Genomic DNA, 13764 nt, shown 5'->3' on the forward strand with positions numbered 1-13764 from the left:
AGCATGGGTTATATTTAAGAGAAGCCATATTAAATAATACAATAAAAATTCAATAAGTTAATAATGTTGGGACCGCTAAATTCTATCAATTTAGCGAAATATTAATTTATCGATAAATTAATAAGTTATTAAATTGTCGAAACGTTATAAATTTTAAGTTTCAAAAATAAAATAAAATAAGATAAAATATTTAAGTTAAACTTAAAGACTTCTGAGCTATGCTCTAACAGTTTCCCATTATAACAAATGTATTAATATACTCTTATTTTCAATTCAAACTATTTTGTAATAATATAATATAGTATAATATATTGCATATTATGTGCAGAAATTTATATATTTTTTGGTGTTAAAATAAAAAAAAAAAACAATACAAAAGAACAGTGTAACAATGGCTCATACTTCTCGTCTCAAATGTGTCAAAAAAATCCACGATAGTAAACGAGATTCTAAAAATATTATGTGAATGTAGTCATTCTAATCCAAATTTGACTCAAAGCGAAATACAAAAATGGCTTCTTGAAAAATTTAAGTACAACTGTGTCAAGGAACGATATCAAATACAATTAAGCGCGCATCGGAATACATCTCAAGTGATTAAGGAAATATCAGTTGTAAGCGGTAGAAAACGGCTAAATATCCAGACTTAAAGAAGGTTTTGTATGAATGAGTTTTTTCAAGAAGGATTAATTTGGGGATATTTTACTGTTCATGCCGGTATAGAAAAACATGCCAGTTTTGATTGCCGGCATTGAAAAACCATGCCGACATGAACAGTAAAATATCCCCCATTTCCTTTTCATATCTCCCAATCAATCGTTCTTTTTCAATACCAGGAGCGTGTGAATCTAAGCGGAGAATTAATTCAAGAACAAGTGAAAGAATTAATGAAAATGAACTCCAGAACTCCTCAAAAGACTACAAAAAATCTGAGATGAAGTCCGTTGTTGCATAAATGTGAAAGACAAACAAACAACTTTGGAATCTTATTTTAGTAAGGCACCAATAATGTAATGCTATTATAATGATTATTAATTTATATTTTAGTTAGGCCTTATTGGATATTTAAAAATTTTATTATCTTATAAATTTAGCGAGGTTATTAATTTAATACACCGACACAAATCGGGACCGGCAAAATAATACTCCCTTCGTCCTAGTTTACTTGCCAAAATAGGATTTTGCAAAAACATGAAACAAATTCAAATTACTTCCACATACACCATTAATCTTTCAAATCACTTGTTTAATATACAAGTTTTTATTTATTTCTTGATAATTAGATAATTCTAGTGGGAAATATAGTAATTTTTTGGTACACTTTTGTTAAAAAAAACTCATTTTTGACAAATAAATTAGGATGGAGGGAGTATTATTTTAGCGAAGTTATTAATTTATCGAAGTTTTACTGCAATTATATAAAGTTTATCATGAATTGTTTTCGTATCTAGAACAACTAGGGTTTTAAAGTTCAATTTTTCTTTCTCATGTATATAAACCGCCGTGGAAAAATAAGAAAAAATCTAAAATGTTTTTTATTAATCACTGAGTCACGGATTTTTCAACTCATATATTCATTGATTTAATAACCTAGTTTGTGGACTATGAATAATAATAAAATGTTCAAACTTTAAATTTTAGTAAAAACAAATTGACCAAAGTCAAACAGTCTATGATTAATAAAAACGTGGGTTATATTTAAACAAAGCCTGACACTTTCCTTCCGGAGATTGATCAGTTAGTGTGAAAGACAGATCTCTAGCAAGAATGAAAGCAGCCTCGCACCAGAGTGAAAACAATCCAAAAATACAAAAGAATTTGTTACACCAGATCTCATATGTAATGCAAGTTTGGATTGATTTTGCTGGTGAGAGTGCCCTTTGAAATGTACACCGATGAATTCCTTAGTTTACAAATGCCCCAAACCAACAAAAAAAACAAAAGATGAAAACTGTGCATTTTTTGTTGTTGTTGCCAATCTCTTTTATTTTAGGTCTGATTCGGTTCATATATCTAACTTCTAACTCATGTATAACTTTATAGTATCTGATTTGTTAGGTATATGTCTGTCTGGATTCAAAAGTTTTCCTATTAACGCGCCGACTAATAATGTTCGAGTTAGATTCAGATATAAATGGTCAGATTTAGACAAGTTTGTTGAGTCAGAAAAAACAAACATCTCAGGAAAATAAGAATCCAGATTCAGATGTAATGAGTCAGCTGATTCAGACAAGTTTTTTGAGTTAAAAAAATTAAAACAAACAACTCCGCAGATAGGAGACCGGATTCAGATGTAATGAGTCGGATTCATACAAGTTTGTTGAGTTAGAACTGTAGCATGTTTGACATTGGGAATTCAAGCAAGTGAGCTATCAGCTAGCTTTCATTCTTTCAGTCATGGCATTAGCTAAACAAAGAAACAGTGGACACCTCGCCATTGTTGTGTTAGTCTTTCCTTGTCAATGCTGCCAACTGCCAATGTGCCTGCTCGGTTTATTTGGATAGCATTCTGGTCATACATTTCTGAAGCTAAATTTGAGAGAACATTCAAAACATATCCTATACGAGGCCGGGTGACATCTTTGCGCTGTAAACACTCGGCTGCAAGAGAAAGAGCTTGGTACAAGCCTTGCTCTGGATAACAGCCTTCCAGTAGTGGATCAGCCACCGCAGTGAATTCCTCACCGTACACCACCAATTCACGTATTGCCTGCACAGTCACCAAACAAAAAAATTAGCTGGTAGTAAATCTGCATAAATTCAGGGTTTTTTTTTTGTCGCAAAAAATGTTTGTAAAATGAACAGCTAAACACTTCACCCATTGAGTCAGACTAGGCGTCTTCTCTGCTTTTCTCCCTGAAATCAGTTCAAGCAAGACTAAGCCGAAACTATAGATGTCGGATTGTTGAGTGAGTTTAAAATTTTCAAGAAATTCAGGTGCCCGACGATGGTTCTGGCGGCCGAAAAACCTCGTATAGCCAGACTCGTCACATTCTGGAATGCGCTCTTTCAACAGAAAGAAATCTGACACCTTGGGGTTATACGATCCTTCACATAGGAGAATGTTGGAGGGTTTGATATTTCCATGAATTGCAGGAGGATTTGATATTTCGTGCAAGTACTTTAGTCCTTTGGCTGCACCAGCTGCAATTTTCATCCTCATATTCCAGTCCAGAGGCTTCTTATTAAGATCTGAAAAAAGCATGATATGATACATTTGAACCAATGCAAGAAAGAGATTGATCGAGTTAGTAGTTCATCTTACCATGTAAATGATTTCTCAAGGATCCCAATGGCATGAATTCATAAACCAAATACATCTCGTTTTTTTCATTGATGCTGTAACCAATCAGATCGGCTACGTTAGGATGGTGCAAGAGGCTACGCAAACGAAGTGTCGAAAACTTTATCTGGTTACCGCACCCATAGATGGCACTTATGTTTTCCTCGTCCAATTGTCTAATTGCAACATCCTGTGATGATGATTTCTGTACATTATCCAACAAATGTAATTAAAAGAGCAAATTTTTTTGAGCAAGTCCAGAGACTAACCTGTCCACTGCGCTTTAAGCAACCTTTGAACGTACGCCCATTTTCTCCTTCACCCAAAAGAGACTCTGGTGCAAAATTCTTTGTGGCTGCAGCAAGTTCCTGAAACTTAAACTTAGTAATACCGGTATCATCTTCAGCATTGTTACTAGAGCTTCCACCAAATCTAAAAATCGATTTTTTCGCCATTTCTTCTGTTTTCTCTAGTCTTCTGGAGATTGAGAAATTCAAAATGAAATTTAGAGGAGGAACATGTACTTGTAGAGGGACAATCGCTCACAGATATAAGGTTGACATTCCTAATTAATGAGAATAAAAAGTTCTCAGGCAGAGTAAAAGTGAAAGAGGAAAGTACTTGGTTGCTTCCTGATGCTGCTGTCAGAATCCCATTTTGAGCAATGCATTTAAGCCTTGACGCGGTAATTCTACTTAGAGGGTGCACATGCACTCTTTTTGACTATAAAGAAAGATTACCATTTTAAGCCATTTCAGAGTATTGTAGTGGAAGATTGTTTGGAATCTAGTTTGGTGTAAAGTAAAAAAAAAATGTAAAAACAGGTTTTCACCAATAAAAGTATCATTTTACCTCATCTTGGTCCCTGATTACATTGGAGCTCCTGCGTGCTTATACACATATGATTTTGAGAAACATAAGAAAGCAACCAGCTCTATTACGCTGAGACACGCCAGAAACCAGTAAAAATAATCTAAATGCGCTTGATTTATGTTGTTTGCGATCCATCCGTGTTGGCCGCCTGCAGTAGTTACCTTCTGAACGACTGATATAAGGAGGACACTGAGGAAGTGTCCGACAGCAAACATGGTTGAGAACAGGGACAGACCCACACTCCTTAGCCCATTGGGAACCTGATCATAGAAAAATTCTTGGAAACCGACAGCTGCAAATACAAGACCAAGACCTGACAAGACATATTGTGGAATCAACCACCAGACAACCATAGGAACCGTTGCTTTTGGATCATCAACCAGATGAAACTGAAAAGCAATTTTAAGCCTTCTGTTCTCCACTATACCTGCTACAACCATTGACATGGCAGAAATAAAAATGCCACCACCAATTCTCTGAAGTGTAGTCATGCCGTAAGGTTTGCCAGTAAAAGCTTGAGCGATTGGAACAAATGTACGGCTGTACATTGCCGCAAACAGAATGATGGATATACTAAGGAAGATCTGAATTGAAGCTGTGGGTATCTGAAAGTATGGTCCGATTGATCTGTCCATAGTGCTAGCTTGCTTAATAAAGAAGGTCGTAACTTGAGACTGCACTATTGGGTATGTCAAACATATAATCCATACTGGAACCACCCGCAGTACACCTTCATCCATACTAATGGTAAATGCTGTCACAGCTTTCCTTGATCCTTGTAACTTACTAGTAGTTGGATCCACTTGGATGGTGATTGCCAATGATGATGAGTTGGTTCTCCAATTCTTGACCGTGTTAACTAAACCACTGGTTATTCCCTTAAATGGGTTCATTTTATCTGCATCTTTTTTCAGGGTGTAGCGATATGATCTGATTCCAGACAAGATAACAATTAGCGCTATAACCATTGAAATGCATGAAATTCCAAATGCAAGACCCCAACCCAAATTATCTTGGACATAGTGCAATATCAAGTGAGAACTGCATGATCCAACAGATTGTCCGAGTACCCACCAATTAAAGAATGAACTATTGGACTTGGATTCCTGAGAATTTAGTTCGCCAATTTGGTCTGCACCAAAGGCTGGTACGCAGGTCCTGTATCCAGCACCCCCAAATCCAATTAGATACAATGAGGAAAAGAAGAAGATTACATCGAAAGTAGATGGAGAAGGACATGAAAGGTTGTCTTCGGCAGCAATGTTAGAACATGTGGCCAATTGTGAAGTACAGAGAGTTAACAACCCAAGTCCCTGCCACAAGTAATAATTTCAAGAAATGTATTAGGAGTCTTTGACAACAAAGAATGCAGCAAAAGATATTGATACCGCACTTGCGGTGTCTCAATAACCGGCAAAAATGAGTACTCAAGTACAATGAAACCTGTTGATAAACCAACCGGAACACAATGTACTTATCGATATGCCAGATAGCCATGAGGCAAACTCTTGACATTCATTAACCCAAAAAAAGAGAAGATTCAAAGACACCCTTAATATTCAAATTCAATAATTGAAAGACAAAATTAAGGGCAATAAAGAGAGTGAGAACTTTACCAAAATATAGATGATAGTAGAAAACAAGATGGTACGAAATCTGCCAAGATATGAATCACCAACATATGCAGTTAGTACTGGCAGCATAAGTGTGATACCAGACCAGGCATTAATATTCTGTGCTGCTGTTGCTGTAGATTGTCCTAACTGAATAGTTAGAAAGCTAATTAAATTTGCAGAAACTCCAAAGATAATGAATGATTCTACGCCACCAATTGTGATAACCCGAGAAGCAGATTTCCATCCACCAAACTCGCTATTGTTGTTCTTGATATTCTCTCCTTTGTAATTCACCATACCTTCGATATAAGTTTCAGTGAGTAACAATGGCTCATCATAGTCAGCAGATCTGATTGCCATGATACTTGCTAAATTCTTCCAGGTCTCTCTGAAACTCCTCTGACTCTTGTTAATGATGATGTTCTATGAGTGAAGTTAAAGTAGCAGGTGCTCCTACTGAGCAACAAAAATTATTTTTAAAAGTAGCAGATCGAATAATGAAAGTGGGATTAAATTATCATATAAAGATTCCCTAAAAGCTGGAGTCTTGAGTAAAAAAATGTATTTGAAAAACTTACTTGGTTAGTATCAGTGGATGATGTGTGCAGCATTAGTGGATGCTCCAATGACTAAAAGTGCGCAGATAAACAAAAACGATAGAAAACAGCGTCACTTGCACAAATCACACTCGGCATCAAATTCAGGAATCACACTGAATTTGAAATCTTATTTAGCAGAAGTTAACCTTATTTTGTCCACGATTACATTGATGCTCCTCGCTTAGATACATAAAATTTGGAGAAACATAAGAAAGCAATTAGCTCGATTACACTAAGTCCAGCTAGAAACCAATAGAAGTAATCTAAATGCGCTTGAATCATGTTGTTTGCGATCCATCCGTGTTGACTACCTGCACTAGTTACATTCTGAATGACGGATAGAAGTAAGACACTGGGGAAGTGTCCTATGCCAAACATGGTTGAGAACAGGGACAGACCCACACTCCTCGGTCCATTCGGAACTAGACCATAGAAAAACTCTTGTAAACTAACATTTGGTGAATACAAGAGCAAGCCTTACAAGACATATTGTGGAATCAACCCAGACAGCCATACGAACCGTTGCTTTTCAATAATCAATCAATCCAAACTCTAATGCAGTTTCAAGCCTTCTATTCTCCACAATAGCAGAAATAAATATAGCGGAGAATAGGAGTGTACAGTTATGCCGTTAAGATCTTTTATGGGAGTGCAGCGATAAGATCTTTGAACGTATGCCGTTAAGATCTTTTATGTGGAGACTTTCTATCTAACACTTGAAGGACAGGACAGACTCACTTAACCGATTTAATTTGCTCAGCCCACTAAAACAAAAGAGTTCCATTAATCAAATCAAAGATTGATAGTATGTTGGAATTGACCAAAGTATGTAATTGCAATTTGATGAAGGAAACAAATTCTAACCTATACAGACAAAAATAAATAAATTATATATATATATAGCGTAAAAATTAAAAAAAAAAATGGTGAAGCGCTGATTCTTCTGTTCTAGATTTCAAAAATATCATTACAGAAAAATTAAGACAAACCGTAGTGAGATTTAAGATATGCGATTCTTCTACCGAAACCGCCGCTTGCACAAAACGAACAGAAATAATCGAGGGATTTGGGTGAGATAGGTCTAGCTCTTCAAATGCAGAGCTTTGATATTCAACTACTGAAGAGCAGGACCAGCTTCACCGATTCTATTAACAAAAACCCAATGAAGAAGACAAAATCAGGTTGAATTTGAAGTTTCACTCACCAATTTTTGATTTAATTAATCAGATTTTCTTTGATTAACAGAGTTTGCAAATCAGATCAGTTGAAGAAAGAAAGGCAACGGAAACTGAGTCGCCAACCTAGTTGAAGGGAAGAAGAGAAAGACGACGGGGAAGAAATATCTCAAGGGTTGGGGCGGTTGGGCACAATCCGACTCATCGTTATAATGGGACAACTGACTCACCAAAACTCGTCTGAATCTGACTGGATCTGAGTCATTACGTCTGACTCATATATATTAAATCTGACTGATCTGATTTTGTAAAATACACAAGTAGTTACCCTTTTACAATGAAGCTGCTTGCTTATATACATATGATCTTGAGAAAAGTAGGAATGCAACCAGCTCTATTACACTGAGACCAGCTAGAAACCAGTAAAAATAGTCCAAATGTGCTTGATTTATGTTGTTTGCGATCCATCCGTGTTGTCCGCCTGCACTAGTTACCTTCTGAATGACTGATATAAGGACGACACTGACGAAATGTCCTATACCAGACATGGTGGAGTTCAGTGATAGACCCACACTCCTTAGTTCACTGGGAACTTGATCATAGAAAAACTCTTGCAAACCAACACTGGTGAATACAAGTGCAAGACCTGACAAGACATATTGCGGAATCAGCCACCAGACAGCCATGGGAATTGTTGCGTTCCAATCATCGGTCAAACCAAACTCTTGAGCAATTTTAAGCCTTCTATTCTCCACTATAGCTGCTACAACCATTGTCATGGCAGAAATAAATATACCACCACCAATTCTTTGAAGTATAGTTATGCCGCTAGATTTTCCTGTAAAAGCCCGAGCAACTGGAACAAAGATACGGTCGTACATTACTGCAAATAGAATGATGGATATGCTAAGGAAGATCTGTATTGAAGCTGAGGGTATCTCAAAGTCTGGTCCTATCGACCTCTCCATAGTGCTGCCTTGCTTAACAAAGAAGGTAAGAACTTGAGCGTGCACTATTGGGTATATCAAACATATAATCCATACTGGAACCAACCGCAGTACCGCCTTCACATCTTCTACCTTCCTAATAACAGACGTTGTCCCAGATTTCCTTGATCCTGGTGTGGTATTAGTAGTTGGCTCCACTTGGATGGGGATTGACGATGATGATGAGGCGCTTCTCCAATTCTTGACCACGTCTACTAAACCATTGGTTAGACCTTTCAATGGGTTTACTTTGTCAGAATCTTTTATCGGAGTGTAGCGGTAAGATTTTGCTCCAGACATGATAACAATTAGAGATATTACCATTGAGAGGCACGAAAATCCAAATGAAAGACCCCAGCCGAAATTATCTTGGACATAGTTCAATATCAAGTGAGAACTGCATGATCCAACAGATAGTCCAAACAGCCACCAATTGAAGAATGAACTTTTTGACTTGGATTCATTAGGATTTAGTTCATCAAATTGGTCTGCACCAAAAGCTGGTGCGCAGGTCTTGAATCCGGCACTCCCAATTCCAACTAGATATAATGAAGAGAAGAAGAAGATTACTTGGAAAGCAGAAGGAGAAGAACAAGAAAGCTTGTCCTCGGTGTTATTAAAACAAGCAGCCAATAGTGAAGTGCACAGGGTTAACAACCCAAGTCCCTGACACAAATGACAATTTAGAAAGGAAAAAAAAATTACTTCATCAGAAAATGCGGTGTCTCTGTACTCATCATCTCGAAATAATCTAAAATAAAAACCTCATAATGGCAATAAAGAGGGGGTATGAGCTTTACCAAAACATAGATGATTGTAGAAAACAAGATGGCACGAAATCTGCCAACATATGAATCACCAACATATGCAGTTAGTACTGGAAGCATAAGTATGAAACCAGTCCAAGCATTGATATTCTGTGCTGCCGTTGCTGTAGTTTGTCCCAATTGCATAGTTAAGATGCTAATCAAGTTGGAAGACATTCCAAAGAAAATGAACGATTCGACGCCACCAATTACGATAACCCGAGAAGCAGATTTCCATCTACCAAACTCACTATTGTTGTTCTTGATCTTTTCTCCGTTGTAATTCACCATACCTTGGATATAAGTATCAGTGATTAGTAATGGTTCATCAAAATCTGCAGATGTAATTGCCATGGAAGTTGCTAGTTTTTCTTCCAGTATTCTGAGACTCTCAAACCTGTTGATGATAACGTTCTATCAGTGCTACAAAACCTATTCATAAAAGTCAAGACAGAATAAACGCAAGTGGGTGTTAAATTAATATCCCAAGATTCCCTTAATGCTCCACCAAGAAAATAGAAATAATACAAAGTCCATAAATAAATGGACCAAGTAGGACAGGCTAGTGGGTGGAGAAGAAAATGACCCGCTAAAAAGAATATATCTAATAGACATAACTTTTCCAATGAACCAGATAAGAGAGATATTATTACCATGTTGTTTGAGTTACACTGAATTTGAACTCTTGTATACATATGAGTTGGAGAAATATAAGAAAGCAGTCAACTCTCCGGCGCTAAGCCCGGCCAGAAGCCAATAAAAGTAATCAAGATGACCTTGATTGAGGTTGTCAGGAAACCATCCATGCTGACCACCTGCACTAGTTACCTTCTGAATGAAAGATATTAAGAAGCCACTTAATACACTCCCAATGCCAAACATGCTACAGAAAAGGGATATGCCGACACTTCTTAACCCATCAGGCATTTGATCATAGAAAAATTCTTGTAAACCAACTATAGCGAGAAGAATAGCAAGACCAATGAAGACATACTGAGGAAGCAACCACCACACACTCATTGGAACTGTAATTTCTGGTTTATCAATTAAACCAAAATCTAAAACTATTTGGAGCCTTCTTTTCTCCACAATAGCTGCTGCAATCATGGATATCGCAGAAAAGAATATGCCACCCCCAATTCTCTGAAGCAAAGTCACGCCATTTGGTTTGCCTGTAATTTTACGAGCAAAAGGAACAAAGAGACGGTCATATACTGCAGTGAAGAGAATGATGGATGCGCTAATGGAAATTTGAATGGTTGCAGAAGGTATCTGAAAGTCTGATCCTATGGATCTGTCCATGGTGCTCCCTTGCTTAGTAAAAAACGTCATATGTTGAGCAATCACAATTGCATAAGTTAAACAAATAAACCAAACTGGAAGCAAACCAAGTATAGCCCTTGCATCTTCGACCCTAGCTTCTGTCCTCACACTACTTATATAAAGAGGTACTGTTTCAATTGCCTCTTCTTGGATGACGGTTGATGATGGAAAGCGGCTTCTCCAATTCTTTGCAACTGCAACTAATACGTCAGTTAAACCTACTGTTGGAACTTCTTCATCCTCCGGTTTCACATGATATCGATATGATTTGAATCCGAACATTAAAACGGCTAGTGCTACAATCATGAAAATGCATGAGATGCCAAATCCAAGACCCCAACCAAGGTTATCTTGAATGTAGTTTAGTGTCAAGTGAGAAGTAGTGGATCCAACGGATGTTGCAATTTGCCACCAATTGAAGAATGAACTCTTAGACTTGGATTCATTAGAGTTATGTTCATCAAATTGATCTGCACCAAAGGCTGCCGCACAAGTCATATATCCAGCGCTCCCTACCGCGACTAGATATAAAGAACCAAAGAAGAAGAAAACTTGGAAAGGAGATGCCGAAGTACAAGAACTACTACTAACACCATCATCAACATATGGCTTGTTAACACAATCAACCGATTTTATGCCCGGAAGCAAAGCTACTGATACAGGCAACAATCCTAGTCCCTAAACACAAGCACACGTCATTGAATTGAAAAATAACAATTTTGTGACAAATTACAAAAGAGAGAGAGAGAGAGATTGAAATTCTTACCAGTATGTAGATGATTGCAGAAACAAGAAGCGTACGAAATCTGCCAAGATAAGAATCAGCAACAAATCCAACAAGCAAAGGAAACAACTGAACAAATCCAACCCAGGCATTAACATTCAGTGCAGCTGTAGCAGTAGATTGATTTAAATCTACAGTAAGGAAACTGATAAGGTTGGAAGCAATTCCATAGAAAGTAAAGGCATCAACAATATCGACAACAATAACCCGAGAAGCCGATTTCCATCCACCGAATTCATGATGCTTATCAATTTTGTCACCCCTGTAATTCACCCTACCTTCAACAACTCTGTCACCAGTTACTATTTCTTCTCCTGTTTCTGTAATTGTATTGTTCAGCAATGGTTCATCACCAGCTATGAACTCCATTCTTCTTTTCTCTAATTCTTGACTTTTCAATTACTCATGAGAAGACCCTAAGGGGATAATACCAAAATGAATGATATAAGCTGATTGAACAGGTCTACCATCTTCGTCAGCATCCATTAATGAAATGAAAGATTAAACTAATCATCAAATAATAGAATGGATTGTTGAAAGCAACATCAATCAAACAAATTCAGACTAATTTTGGCTGAATACCAAAATAAATAGAAAATGTCGAGGCACAAAGAAAATGAGGAGAAACCAAATTTCAGTATACTCTTTAAGTACTCATATTAAATCATCAATAGAGTAAAATGAAGAACCTAGACAATTCAATTGAGATAGCACCAGGTTGAATCCCACTTTCAGACAATTTATCAAACAGAATGGCCTCATTTAACCCATTTAATTTGCAACTAATCAACACAAAAGAAAAGAAACTCTGCAGATCTTAATACCTAGATTAATCCTTGAGAAAACTGAGAGAAATAATGCAGAGATTTGTTTGAAGTAGGTCTAGCACTCTAAATGCAGAGCTTTAAGTATTCAAATGGGAAAAATCAATAAACCAAAGCTTTACAATTGAAGAGCAGGACCAGGTTCAGGAATTATACTAACGAAACCAACACAGTGATTTAATGAAATCAAAAATCAGTTATTAGTTAATCAATGGATATCCAAATCAAATCGGTAGTGAGTGATATGACTGAGTCGCCAACCTGGTTGTAGAGAAGGAGGATTAGAGACCCTTGAACCTCGCATACAACACAATACTATAGATCAACTATTGAAAGAAAAAAAAAAAAAAACTAAAATTTTTCAACTGCTAACACATAATGAGCAAATCGAAAGAGAATGAAACAAAGAAACCACCACTAATATCATCTATAACAACCACACACAAACCAAAGCGGTATCTAGACCAGTTAACTGCTGCATGCTTGGTTTCAGGTTTACTTGCCTGAACTCTGCATATTAGTCGAACAAAGATTGGGGATTGTCATTGTCAGGCAAAAATGACTCCAACACACTCTCTAAGCCACTACTGCATTATGTCATAACATATTCAGTACACAGCATTCGTCTAGCACTCGAATGCTTTGGGCCGTAAAGAACTAAATCAGTCCCTTCACTGTATATATTAGACATTCACCATTCTGAGAAGACCATTTAAAGTCCTTACAATCATCCGCAATCTTGTGTTTGAATGTTGGTCCAAGATTCCAAAACTCCATATTCCCGCATCACCGATGCTTTCACTACAAAACAGAAGGTCTTTTGGGACGGCCAAAAAATATCCCAAGAGGACAAAAAACCGTCCCAAGAGATATTAGGGACGGTTTATGTACCGTCCCCTGTTCCACCGTCACTAATACTATTTGGTCATGTTTTTTTTTTGGGACGAACATATTTTAGCCTTGATTTAAATATTTTATGACTATTAGGGACGGTCAAGCCATCAACGTCCCAAATATTCTTCTTTAGGGACGGTTTTTTCAAAACTGGCCGTCCCTAGAAACCTTCTTTTTTGTAGTGTTTATTAGACCCGGCAGGAACTACGCAAAGGCACCCTTCCAAAACTTTCAAAATCATACGCGAAGCGCGCTCCATTATTTCTGTTGGGGTATATATTTAAAAACATAGTTTTGTAATAATATGCCAAAGTTAGAGAGATAGTATGGTGGCATTGTTTTGAGCTCCCACACTATAGGCATGGGTTCAATTCCCACCCCACACAATTTCACTAGGGTATATACTATTTATACTATATATTATATTACATTAGTCTTGGGAGGTCTGCTGATCCAGAAACAATTTTTTTTTTTGCTGTTTTTAACTTAAATTTTCAAAACGTATTAAGATAATTATATCATGATTAATTACAGTTAATGTTGAAATTTTAATACGGCCGTTTTTTTGCTGTTACAAAGAAATTTAATTGGCATTTAATCG

At 36.9% G+C, this 13764-nt stretch overlaps 1 protein-coding gene across 9 annotated transcripts; it reads right to left on the reverse strand.

The window, feature by feature from the left end:
* Positions 1-2180: 2180 nt before the first annotated feature.
* On the reverse strand, positions 2181-12788 carry LOC113286683 (protein NRT1/ PTR FAMILY 5.10-like). 9 transcript variants are annotated; one of them, XM_026535279.1, is made up of 9 exons: positions 9333-9767; positions 5773-9198; positions 5231-5469; positions 4136-5086; positions 3553-3760; positions 3424-3473; positions 3266-3339; positions 2819-3192; positions 2181-2710 (listed from the first exon to the last, which is right to left on the reverse strand). In XM_026535279.1, exons 4-9 carry the CDS (start codon positions 4138-4140, stop codon positions 2408-2410), a joined length of 1014 nt encoding a protein of 337 aa, XP_026391064.1. In that variant the 5' UTR covers positions 4141-5086; positions 5231-5469; positions 5773-9198; positions 9333-9767; the 3' UTR covers positions 2181-2407. The 9 variants fall into 9 exon arrangements, 6 of the variants coding, with proteins under 6 accessions (XP_026391064.1, XP_026391063.1, XP_026391062.1 ...); XM_026535278.1 differs by adding an exon at positions 3905-4006 and having other exon boundaries at positions 3266-3473; XM_026535277.1 differs by having other exon boundaries at positions 3266-3473.
* Between the last annotated feature and the right edge of the window lie 976 nt (positions 12789-13764).

This window comes from Papaver somniferum, chromosome 6, assembly GCF_003573695.1.
Source record: "Papaver somniferum cultivar HN1 chromosome 6, ASM357369v1, whole genome shotgun sequence".
In the NCBI taxonomy this organism is placed as follows: Eukaryota; Viridiplantae; Streptophyta; class Magnoliopsida; order Ranunculales; family Papaveraceae; genus Papaver; species Papaver somniferum.